The sequence below is a fragment of the Manduca sexta genome, chromosome 7 (assembly GCF_014839805.1).
Source record: "Manduca sexta isolate Smith_Timp_Sample1 chromosome 7, JHU_Msex_v1.0, whole genome shotgun sequence".
Classification (NCBI taxonomy): Eukaryota; Metazoa; Arthropoda; class Insecta; order Lepidoptera; family Sphingidae; genus Manduca; species Manduca sexta.
Window position 1 is genome coordinate 857,558 of NC_051121.1, and position 12,961 is coordinate 870,518.

At 40.3% G+C, this 12,961-nt stretch overlaps 1 protein-coding gene across 2 annotated transcripts in view; it reads right to left on the reverse strand.

The window, feature by feature from the left end:
* LOC115447429 (hemicentin-1) overlaps positions 1–12,961 on the reverse strand; it is a 44,589-nt gene that overhangs the window by 21,604 nt on the left and 10,024 nt on the right. For both annotated transcript variants that reach the window (XM_037436336.1, XM_030174465.2), the window contains exons 11-25: positions 12,838–12,959; positions 11,984–12,124; positions 11,136–11,243; positions 10,472–10,741; positions 9,935–10,107; positions 7,922–8,090; positions 6,502–6,747; positions 5,948–6,020; positions 5,137–5,348; positions 4,441–4,594; positions 3,636–3,757; positions 2,832–3,003; positions 2,106–2,200; positions 1,538–1,691; positions 635–756 (exon numbers count right to left, since the gene is read on the reverse strand). In XM_037436336.1, the coding sequence (XP_037292233.1) occupies positions 635–756; positions 1,538–1,691; positions 2,106–2,200; positions 2,832–3,003; positions 3,636–3,757; positions 4,441–4,594; positions 5,137–5,348; positions 5,948–6,020; positions 6,502–6,747; positions 7,922–8,090; positions 9,935–10,107; positions 10,472–10,741; positions 11,136–11,243; positions 11,984–12,124; positions 12,838–12,959 (2,333 nt within the window). The remainder of the gene's footprint in view (positions 1–634; positions 757–1,537; positions 1,692–2,105; positions 2,201–2,831; positions 3,004–3,635; positions 3,758–4,440; positions 4,595–5,136; positions 5,349–5,947; positions 6,021–6,501; positions 6,748–7,921; positions 8,091–9,934; positions 10,108–10,471; positions 10,742–11,135; positions 11,244–11,983; positions 12,125–12,837; positions 12,960–12,961) is intronic.

The following is a 12,961-nucleotide window of genomic DNA, read 5'->3' on the forward strand; positions in this document are numbered from 1 at the left end:
AAGGCAGAAATATCCATGATTATTAATTATTTTTACATTTTTCTTTCAACTGCGAGAACTAATCACTAACTAGACGTGAATTTAAATTCTTTACTTGCCAATACTTGTTTAGTTACCCAGATTAAAGGTGAAACAAAATGTATGAAAATGGACCTTGAGGTATCGCCTTAACTAGTATAAGGAGCGGCGATAGCCTAGTTGGTTGTGGAACGGACCGCCGAAATAAATGTCCGCAGGTTCAAATCCCAAGGGCACACACCTCTGATTTTTCTAAATAATTAAGTGTATATTCTTTGTGAATTATCGCTTGCTTTAACGGTGAAGGAAAACATCGTGAGGAAACCTACATACCTGAGAAGTTCTCTATAGGAATTTCGAAGGTGTGTGAAGTCTACCAATCCGCACAAGGCCAGCGTGGTGGACTAAGGCCTAATCCCTCTCAGTAGTAGAGGAGGCCAGTGTCCAGCAGTGGGACAGTATATAATACAGGGCTGATATTATATTATTATTATAAGGGCGCAAAGTTTAGGAATACAATCTAGTTTTATGTTTGTATATTTTATAATTAGTTATAGTTTTTGATTGTAATCTGTTTTGCGTCTTAATTTAATAAAATAAATAAAATAATACATACCATTAACTCTAACATAAAACGACTTCCTGGCAACACCGGCGAAGTTTTCAGCCACGCAGTCGTATATACCGTCATGTCGTAGCATCACGTTTGATAAGTACATGTTGCCGATGTCATTGAAACTATAAGAAAGAGAAAAATGCGATGAAAATTGAGATTTCCAAGATGTTTAAATCAAAAGCAGGTCCATTCATTGTATTGCGTGTGTTTCGACACTGCTCTGAAGGGATCGAATCCTGGGTCAGGTATAATGAGGAGGGTTTTCCTGCTCAGTATCAGCCCGGAGTCTGGAATTTATCCCGGTATCTTGGTAGACTTGCCCCCTATCACATGATGGGACGGAACACACAAAAGCAATATGGGTGAGTTAGTTACATCTCTGCTTACCCATTAAAGGATAAAGGAGTTATGTGTCAGTGGCGAAGTGTCCATACAACCCGACTACCGGCTTCCCTTTTAGCTTTATTTACGTTCGTCTTAGTTTTTAATTTCTGCTAAATTGGTTAATATGTTAACTAACGCCTTTTTTGTCCTGGCTTACCTTTTCAAAATTTCACCTTCCGCCACTGATATAGTCTGTTCAGAAAGAGAACTGTCGTGGCGGAAAAGTGAACTAACCTTACAATTTTTACATGGCAACCCTTCCCCGTCATCTGGTAAATGTTAAACTCATGTCATGTCATATTGCTTTGATCAATGATCTTACGTGATGTTTCGAGTGCTTTTGGTCTAGAAACATGCCGAAACTAAACAAAAAAGGTAATTAAGCACAGTAGCGACCTCTAATCCCACGACGGTTCTCTTCTGAACAGACTATATGTGTTTTGTTTTTATTTAAAATTCATTTCTCTCATTTCCTCCTTCACGCGTGGATATAATAAAAGCTGCAATACTTTAGCATACCTTACATCGGTCGTGTTTTCCAGTAGTCGTGTTCCTAGAAACTCCCATTTAATGTCAGGTATCGGGAATCCCACCACATCACACTGTAGTGTTACGTTCTCGTTCACTAACACATCTCTCAACACATCTACTGGCGGCACTATATGTGGTGGTACTGAAATAATTTAGTAGTTTTGAATAACAGGTAAAATCTGCTGGTCATATTCAACCATAATATTTGAAATCATAAGGAATCAATAAAAAAATTGCCCTCTGGCTATATGGCGGGACGACTTGCACAAGAGGAGCGGCAGTGACTGGATGCATAAAGCAGCAGACTGGGCTCTGTGGCGTACTTTGGGAGAGGCCTATCTCCAACAGTGGGCTGCAACGGGCTGATGATCATGAATGACGAATTTTTTTTTAAATTTTCACCTTACTATGTCTGGATTGTATATGACTGTCGACTCGGAGGTCAATGGTTCATATTCCACGTCGGGCACTTTGTATGGGATGTTCTAATATGATTTTCCCGAGGTGGAAGAAAATGAATCAAAAGGCGAGCCTTTTTTAATAAAATCTTTCTTACCCCAGATATAAACTGAGTAGGTGACAGATGTGTTCCCGAAAGGATTACTAACGAAGCACGTATAGTTCCCGAAGTCAGTCAAATTTGCAACGAACCTAAAAACATAACCATATTTTCAGATCTAGAAGATATTTTTCTTAGAGTAGGTACCTATACTTAATTAATCATTGATATAAATGTTCACCAAAATTATACTACATATAAATGATTATTTATAGATTATATAGTCGCAAAAACATAGAAACATAACTTTCCCCTTGTCCGTTTTCTAGTCTACGCAGATATTTAAACGGATGCGATTTTCCGCAATCTACTTAATCTAAAATATTAAAATATTTCTTATACCCTAATAAAGCGGCGATAGCCTAGTTTGGTGTGGAACGGACTGCGGAGACGAATGTCTGAAGGTTCAAAACCCAAGGACATCTCTGATTTTTTTTTTAAATATGTGTGTATTCCTTGTGAATTTATCGATCGCTTTAACGGTAAAGGAAATCATCGTGACAAAACGTACCTGAGAATTTCTCTACAGGAATTTTGAGGGCTTTTTTTTTAAATGTAAAGTCTACCAATCCGCACTAGGACAGCGTGGTGGACTAAGGCCTAATCCCTCTCAGTAGTAGAGGAGGCCCGTGTCCAGCAGTGGGACAGTATATAATACAGGCCTGATATTATTATACCCAAGAAACATACATAACCATAAAAATCTAATAAATAGAAATATACCTCAATCCAAACTCGTCGACGAGCTTCCTGGCGTCTTGAACGCCAGCCCCGTTGTGTTCCCACTGCACCCGCGGGCGCGGCTCCCCGCGGGCGGGACACGGTAACTCCACCAGCTCGCCTTCCAACAGGTCTAGGGATTTTTCTGTATCCTTCTGTGCTATCTCTGGAGGCACTACGAGATATGGATGGTTATTTTTTTGTGAGGAATGGAAAAATAAGGTATTATTCAGCCAACCGCCATTTTTAATAAATTATCCCAATCACATTTTTCGATCTATCTCATAAATCAACCAATCAGAAGAAAGTTTTTTTTGACATGCTTACGACTGAATTATATTGATTGGTTCGGATTGAAGATTGGGATTGGGGTCGTTTTTTGAAAACGGCTGTAAATCGGATTACCAGACGTTATCCTGATTGTTTTCTGTTATGATACTGCAATAATATATTAACCTAATATTGATTGAAGAGCATTAAGCCCACAATTTTAAATATCATTTGGCTTTGTATGAAAAAATGACTCAAAGAAAAAAGAGTATAAAAAAACTAAAGCCAACGAGGGCCATCAGTTTTTTTGTCACCACAGCCTTATACAAGAAGTAATTTACTCTCTTAACTTTTTTTTAGTCTGCAGACACTTTTATTTTTAATTCTACCGATACTAAGAAAATTAAAATCACAAAGAACAGCAGTCTATGGTCCACCCACTCTACTATATTATGTGGTAAGCTTATAATAATTAACCCCCAATGAATCCAAATGTCAATTTACAAATTCGCACTGATATTAAGATGAACCTTATACCATAGACATACAAGGTGTAGCTCCTGCGGGTGGAGCCCAGCGCGTTGGTCACTCTGCACGTGTACCGACCGATGTCGTACACCGACGCGTTCGCTATCACCAACTCCTCACCAGATAAATGGCTGGAAATAATTCAAATGACCGTTACAAGTTATTTTGTTGTTACTCACGACTAAATTACCAAAACAAATGTTGGTCTGTGGGTAGCATGAAATAAAAAATATATACGAAATAAAACATTCACGTCGAATTGATAATCCTCCTTTTTTGAAGTCGGTTAAAAATACTAAATTAGTCAGACACGCAAAATCATTGATTTGCTCATCGCTTATTTGTCATTTTATACATTTACTTCCAGTTTGGGAAAATTTTAACTTAAAATAACTTAGCAATTATTGAGTAAAAATTGTCACGTTTAAATTAGATTACAGATTTAGATTATGGATGACATAATATATTTTTTAAAATTTATTTTTAAAGAAATAGTCACCTACCCTACTCTGGAAATTCTTACTAGGAAGTTAGATTATCCCTTAGTGCACTACACTACTGTCTTAGAACTGGATTTAAATAAGGTCCAACAATCACTTTATAATTTACTAATTGCAAGAAAATCAATTACAATGTAATGGAAGGATGGATATATTATTGAGACATGTTGTTATTTTTAGGATCTTTATTTGACTGCACTCATACTATAAATTACATGACTTATATACTAAGTACACACACTACAACAATCTTTAACGCAATAAAATTTCCAAATAACCCGCTCAGAGCCTAATATAATCCTACTAATACTTACACATTTTTGGAATAGACTATGGGCTCGTTGTCTTTGGTCCACACAGCGATCGGCGCGGGGGAGCCTTCGGCCTTGCACGAGAACGATACCCTCTCACCCTCCTTCACCTCACGATGACTTGTCCCTTCCTCTTCAGGAGAGAGTTTCGGAGGATCTATTTGAACATAGGTTTGGAATAGTACTTAACAGTTCTGTTGACTGCAAGTATTTTGTGTCGCTAAAGGTTTTCGTAGAATTGAACACATTGAAAAGGAACTCAATCTATTGAGTTAAGATTGAAAATCATTAAATTACGATCTATTGAACTGAACACGAACAAATATAATGATTACTTGTTATTATCCCAAAGGTTATTCAGAGGCTCATATGAATGACTCTAGTCTACATAATCTACCTTCATAAAATATGACTAACAATAATCACTCATAACTCATCAACTTTGAAAATTGACTGCTCAATATCTGAATAAAATAAAAAATAATAACATTAACCAACTGAAGGCTACTTTCAATCGTTAAAAGTCCAAATAAATGATAACCTGACAATATAAAAATGAGACAACTTGACAACTTTATACACAACTGTCAATTTTAATTCGCTTGTTATACTTCTTCCTACAAAACATCAACCCTTATCGACATGGTGTTCATCGATACCACTTTGAAACCGAACTACATCCCTATCAAAAACACTTACACTGAACAGCTACATCCACATCATACTCGTCGAGTCCAATAACGTTGCTGGCGATGCATCGGTATGTGCCTTCGTGAGTATCCGTAGTGTTCAGTATCAGCAAGTTGTCTTCTACATCCATAGTTGCATTGTGAGGCAGTGATGAGAACTCTTTGGACAGTTTGCTTCTAAACTGCCAAGATATTAACGGTGCTGGATTGCCTTTGAGAACTCTGTGGGAAACATTTTTTATTTCTTATGTTAAATCTTATGTGCAGTAGTTACACTGCTACAATGTTCTTCAAACCGGAACTCAATAGTAACTACACACTGCTGTTTGGGAGTAGAAATAGACATTGTCGTGGTACCTGCCCAAGCGGACTCTGACATATCAGAGACATAAAGTAAAGCAAAGAAAATTATAATATATATGGAAAAAGTAAAGTCTAATTACATTACACCCTTTAGACAAAGTTTATTATAAGGTTGCACTTGCTGAATATGACTCTGCCGTCAAACGAAATGCAAGCACTATTAGGTTTGTTTGAAGGTTACTGTAGGTGGACCGTCTCGGTTTTTTTACAGCCCGACTGCAATTGTGAGGTCATCGGAACAAATCCCAGACCTTGGGCCGATAATGAGAAGAAAAACCCAATATCTCTGTGTCCGACCGGAATTCGAATCCAGGACCTCAAAGCGGTGCTTGTTTCGTCTCTGATTACAAATACGCTGCCAAGGTAGTCCAAGTATTGTGTTTAATAAAAAAATAAAATTAGAATGCTAAATAACTGTACAAGTAATGAATACCCAATCCAAAACGTCAAAATCTCACCTACACGTGATTTTTGTAGACTTTCCCATTTGCGAAGTTTGTTCAGTTTTAGCTTTCAATATCTCGGGAGACTCTGCAATTTAATAAGATTATTATTACATCTAACAAAACATAGTAACAAAAAAACATTTTAATACTCCTTTCCTTCTTCAATTGAATTAATTTGTTTGACTCCACTTAGCTCGTTTTGCTAAGTCATATTTTTTTTTTTGTAATATAATGTTACATACTAGCATATTCATTGTCATTTGAATACTTACAACCGATATTTAATAAAAATAAACCCAATAGAACCCCCCGTCCTACGTCCAAATAATAAACACGCATATTTAATTTTGTATGCAAAAAATATTTCCAAATGTGGTTGAATCATTCCGAAAAAAAAAATCACACTGGGTGATATAGTGTCTGCGTTTCTAAGTACCCCACCTTATTATAAAAATTGTACTTCTCTTCCTCCCCTACATCATAAGTAGCTAAGTTGTGTTCTTTACCAACCAACAATACATAAAATATTTTCTTTCTTAAATAAAAATAACCATTTTATTTCTTACCTAATCCATGCACACGTAAGGTCCCATTCACATCGAGAGTCTCGAACCCATTCTCTGCCTCACAGCTGTAGTCACCAAGATCATCAAAGTCCACCCTCTTTATGTACAGCGTGAAGTTATCGTCGGAAACGTGCGCGTTAGTGGAGGATATTTCCGTCCCGTTGTGATACCATTGTACTGTAGCGGGGGGGTAACAGTCGATGATGCATTGTAACTCTATCTGCGAGTATAACTCTACTGAAGTGTCTGAAAAAATGATTTTTATTTGGAACACGAACACGAGATTTTATACAATACAAATTAAGAACAATAGAGCGTAATGGTGTGGTTAGGTATGCAAGAGCTAGGTGCGAACCCTGCCTGTCGTAAGAGGCGACTTATAGGGCCACGAAGGGGGTCGTCGGCGGGCAGCAGGGGGCTGTCCGCCCTAGTGCATTTTTGTGCATTTCTTGCACATTTTTCGGTTGACCCCCGGGATGGACGGCAGTGTGGCGTTGACCCCATGCTGCCGTTGACGCTGAGAGCGTCCTTCGGTGCGAGGGGCTTAGGCGCCCCCCTACATTTAGGAGACGGGCTGCAAGGCGGCACCGCGCAGGGCGGCAGCGGACGAAGACTCGGACCTGCTGTCTCGGGGAAGACCGCAGTCGTCCCTTATGCGCCGAAGAGGGTCAACGCGGAGTTTTAGTTGGTAGGCCGTTGCGTAGGGACTTAGGTTAGGTTCATTGGTTAGGGACTCGGCCCGACCGCCGCCCGAGAGTCCCGGGCTGCTTCAATTGTCGGGTCGTAAGGCAACGGTTACCCCAACATAACCGCTCAGTCACCCCCCGCGAAGACTGAACGGTAGTAATAAGGGACTTTCTCCGCGAAAACAAAAAAAAAAAAAAAAAAAAAAAAAGGTGCAAATACCCCTAAGTGAAAGAATTTTAAAAGATCACGATATTTTGGGTATTGTTGTAACAACTCTGGTAACTAAAAACAGGCACTTGTCGAGGTCCGAGTGGACCCTTCCCCCCTACGGTAGCTACGCCCCTCTTTAAATGAAATGAGATACGATAAAAGAAACTCCAATACTTAATTATTATACCGTCGACTTCAATAAACAACACCAATATTTATTTTTCGAAGCAAGAATAAATACTGATTGGTTTATTAAGATTAATCATTTGTTAGCATATCTAAAAACTGTATTCTGATTAGTCCATTTTCAGGATCGATCGAGAAAGAGCGATAGCGATCATTTATGAAAACGGAGGTTATTGATTCGTATTCTCGCTTGGGATTGTATACATCCAATAAGATACTGTCATTATTATTATTATCAGAATTATTTACTTTAGAATCTTAGTATAAGCAAAATTGTGACTTAACTCTTGGAGTTAAACTACAAACTTGTAAAGATTAACTTACAAAGATTACTTACCTCGAAATCCCTCCACTAGTATCATCCTCCTTCTGACATTAACAACGATGCTGTCTTGATCAATGCCCTCAGAGTTCTCGCCAAAGCAGAAGTAAGTGCCGTTCACTTGCTCTTTACTGCTGTTTAATGTCAGAACACTTCGATACAAATTGTTTTCTAGCGGAATTATCTGCAATAATAAGGATATGTACTCGCTTTCTTAGTCTTATCTATCGTTCCTATAATAATATACAAGTTTCCTCGTGATGTTTTCCTTCACTGTTAAAGCAAGCGATGATTCACAAAAAATACACACATATCTTTAAAAAACGTCAGGGAGGTGTTCAAGGAGGCCTTTCGGTTTTGAACTAGCGGTCATTCGTCTCGACAGTCCGTTCCTCACCCAACTAGGGTATCGCCGCTTATCTATATCTATGGTACATATTTGAGATACATTTCCTTGGATATTACCCAGGAGGCCCCCAGGTGTTAAAGCCGTCTCCAGCAGGGCCCGCAGCGGGTCATTGCGCAGCGGGCCATACGGGCGTACCGCACGATCTCGTACGAGGCGGCTTGTCTTTTGGCCGGATTCCTGCCCTGGGATCTGAACGCCAAAGCTCTCTCCGACACATTTCATTGGAGGGAGGAGGCGTTCAGGAACGGGCAGCGTCCGGCCCTGAAGGAGGTGGAGGCCAAAGGGGCCTCCTTACGGCGAGCCGCCGTGGAGGAGTGGCGTCTCAGGCTGGAGGCCCCGTCAGCGGGGCTTCGGGCCGTTACGGCAGTGCGTCCTGTCTTTGCACAGTGGCTAGACAGGCGCCACGGCGCGGCAACATTTAGATTGACACCGCGGGATACGGCCCAACATACATTGGAGTCCTGCCCAGCCTGGGACGATGAGCGCAGCGCTCTCGTTTCAGTCGTCGGAGGAGATCTCTCGCTGCCGGCCGTGGTTGCTTCCATGGTCGGCAGCCCGGAGGCCCGGCGTGCGGTGGCCCACTTCTGCGAGGTGGTCCTCTCGCAGAAGGAGAGTGCCGAGAGGATAGAGAGAGGAAGGATCCCTCCCGCCGTCAGAGGAGACGTAGGAGGCGCCGGGTGGACGACTGACCGTCGTCTCCCGCCCTGTGGAATGGGGGCGTTTGGAGAATTCCACCACGGTATCCCCTGCCTGTCGTAAGAGTCGACTAATAGGGGCCACGAAGGGGGTCGTCGGCGGGCAGCTGGGGGCTGTCCGCCCTAGTGCATTTTTGTGCATTTTTGCACATCTTTCGGTTGACCCCCGGGATGGACGGCAGTGTGCTGCTGGCCTCACCCTGCCGTAGACGCCGAGGGCGTCCTTCGGTGCGCGGGGGCATCTGAGCCCCTCCCCATAGAAGACGGGCTGCAAGGCGGCACTGCGCAGGGGCGGCTGCGGTGGCAGACTAGACACTTCAACGTCAGAGGAAGCCCGCGGCCGTCCCTAATGCGCCGAAGAGGGCCACCGCGGAGTTTTAGCTGGTAGGCCGTGTATGGGTTAAGTTGTATATAGGGTTAGGGACTCGGCCCGGCGGTCGCCCGCAGGTCACCATCAAATCCGGGCGGCTCAACGCCGGGCCGTAAGGCACGGTTACCCCAGCATAACCGCTCAGTCGCCCCCCACGAAGGCTGGGCGGTAGTAATAAGGCACTTTCTCCGCGAAAAGAAAAAAAAAAAAAAGGTGTTAAAGCCGTAAAAACTTGGCCAAAGCATTTCGGTAGTATGCTTGAAAAACTGTCTATGTGACTCTACTGCACCTGATGGTAAGTGTAGTAGGGTCCAATAGCATGTCGACTGACGAGAGATAATTACCCCTCGGCAGTCGACATAATTATGCCGGCATATTGGAACCGGATATACACAGGCTGATCACGGAACGCGACACACTTACGTGAGTCACTAGTGAGTTTTAATACCTTGTGAACGGTGGTCTATCCAGGCAGATATAAAATATATCCCACCACCAGCAAACCAAAGAATAAGATTGCATGCATCAGTATATTGGGTATAATAAACACTTACTGTATTATTAAGAAATTTCTCAGTCTCTCGATGCCATACGATCCTCGGAGTTGGTTTCGCGATCACTTCGCACTCCACCTGGTGTAGCGTGCCGTTCAGAACTGTTATGTTCTTCGACCCTTGTATCGACACTTTGGGTTTTATTAAAGTTTTCACTTCGACAACATCTGAAGCTACAAAGCATTTATGGAGTTTTAATGTTATAAGAAAATAACAATTTTAAGATACACTGGTCAGTTTGAATTTTTCTTGTTTGGACTAGGAACTGAAATTGCTGTTTCTGTTTTGAATATTCTTTTACGAATGGGAAGTTATTTCTTCCTAGAAAGTAATTACACGCGGTATCGCAAGCAAAAGTTTTTCTAGTATACAGACACTAACTAAAACTGATATAATTTAACCGAAATTTCAATACAAATAATTTATTACCATGACAAAAATACTTTACTCTGATTGGTCTATTTTCACGATCGATCGAAAAAGAGCGGGGAATAAATTATTTTGACATGGAGTTAGATAAAAATTCTTTTAATATACCATTAAAAACTCCTCTAATACTGATACATTTCCAAAACCCATCACAGGTTACATTCGCTACGTTTAATACATCGTTAGTACTTCCATTGACTGGATGGTCACCAACTATGGTGCCGTTTGGTGCCAACCATTGGACTGTGTTGGCGTTCTCTACGCGGCAAACTAGTTGGAACTCGCTGTTGTTCAGTTTGGTGATTGTGTGTGGACCCAATATTTGCGCTGTTGGCTTCGGTTTTATTATTATGTGGGTCGATTGGTTCGCTGATCCACCTGTTGGAATTTGACAGTTATTGGCGTATGTTTTACAAATACAGGGTCGCGAAGTAAGTTTGAGCTTTGTTTATTAGGCAATGCCTTTAGAACTTCTTCTTTTACATGTATTATCGAGTCTTTTTCTTGATCGTATTCATCACTGAAGGTCGTGTCCGTCTTGAAATCACTTGACGGAGTCGACGATGATAGCTGTTTCCATTAATTATCATTCATCATTATCAAGTAACAAATTTTAAATTTTATTAGATTTTAAATCATGAATATGTTAAAATGTAAACATATAAATACGATCTTAATTCAACAAATGAAAAATATTATGATATTAATCTATGTTTTTCTTAATTCCCAAATAGGCGATTTGAGTTACCTATATAGAATAAAGAAATCTAACCTCTATTAGTAGAGACACAGGTGTAAACTCCGCCATCTTTCTCGGTCACGTTGCGGATCAATTTGGTGTAAACAAATGATCCCTCGGCGCTTGATTCGACATCTGTTGCTGAAAAGTGAAAATATTAACTTGAACCTTATGAATGTTGAACTAATACTTACTTTGTCAGCACCTATTTGTCAGTAACATACTTTTCCCCACAACGGTATTTAGTATTGAGTGGTCTAGCAGCCTAGTAAAATAGTCAGATTTATGCTAATTGTCACAAAATATCGTTGGAAGTATTCCGACGTCAGATTACGCTATATCCAAGAATACTGGCACTCAGCAACATGCCTTAACACAATTGTTAACGGTAACAGAAAAAAAAAATGATAACCCCACTGCGCCTGATGGTAAGGTTTCATATAGGATGTCGACTGACGAGAGATGATGATTTAAGGTTGTAGGAAGGTTAATTAATTGTTGAACTCGTATTCTTATAAAATTAAATATCTATGTACTGTCTCTGTTTCCCTAATTCTGAATGTTGCTTTGTCTTATGTGTTGTACATAGCATATATTATTAAATGTGTAAACTTAGATTATGTACTGTACATAAGTATATGTTAGTGTTTGTTTCTTTTCAATAAATAAAAAATAATAAAAAAGGCATTTTGTCTATGGCCAAAGTTTTTTTTTTCAAATGATACTATATATTATTAAATCTATAAACTTAGATTATGTACTGTAGTATGTTATGTTAATGTTTGTTTCCCTCCAATAAACAATAAATAATAAGAGAGTCATTTTGTCTAAAACACCAAGACAGATCTTTCAAAAGATATTAAACCATAGCCAAGTCTTACCATGTTCCGTTTCGTTTCCATTGAGGAATATCTGGAACTTGTTTGGCAACACTTCGCTCCACACGGTGCACGTCACCAGCAACTCCTCTCCTATCTCCATCGTTTTGTTCACAGGTTGAATCGTCACCTGCGGCGGGTCCACTGGAACATAGCTTGTTCATCTTACGCTAATATCGTCTTAATATAATAGATATATGATCATCTTACCCTAATATCGTTTTATTAGGTTTACAAAATAATGGTTATGCAAATTGCTATGACTAAGTTTTACATTTTTCGTTTACTTTTAATCGTGACGGGTCCAAGACTTTAGTTTTCAGTCTTAGAGACTTTCCCGCCCTCATTACCTCTAAAACTCCTGTAAGCCGAGATCAGCAGTGTCACACATTTCATGACACCGAGCGGTGAAGCTCGGCGAGTCTCAGGGGACACTAATTTTTCTTTATCCCACAACAAAGTTAATGAAACAGAAAGACAGGGAGGAGTTGGAAATATTGACTGTCCACGGGAGACAAGACAATGAACTCAGGAGGTATTTTAAGCTCAAATCTACTTTTCACTAGTACTTTCCAGTCTTCATGTCTTTGAAGACTTAAACTTTGAACTTTGGAGTTTTTGTCCAAATTTGGTACGTTATAGGTAATTGTAATGTATTATGTCGTATCATTATCAGCCACGAAAAGTCCAGAGCTGAATATAGTCCTCCCCTACAGATTTCCAGGCGGACCTGCCATAAGCGGACAGCATCCAGCGTGTTTCTGAATCATTTACCGAGTCTTTGTTCATTTGTGAAAGTGGAGTTGTGAGCATACAAGGTCTTTTTGTGTAAGAAAATAGTACAAATCTATATTTACCGAGTAAAACGACTTCAGTAGTCGCAGTACTGATACCCGCAACATTCTTTGCAACGCAAGTGTAGGTGCCGGCGCCTCCCTCCGACATGTCTCTGATCTCGTACACGACGGACGTGGTCTGCCT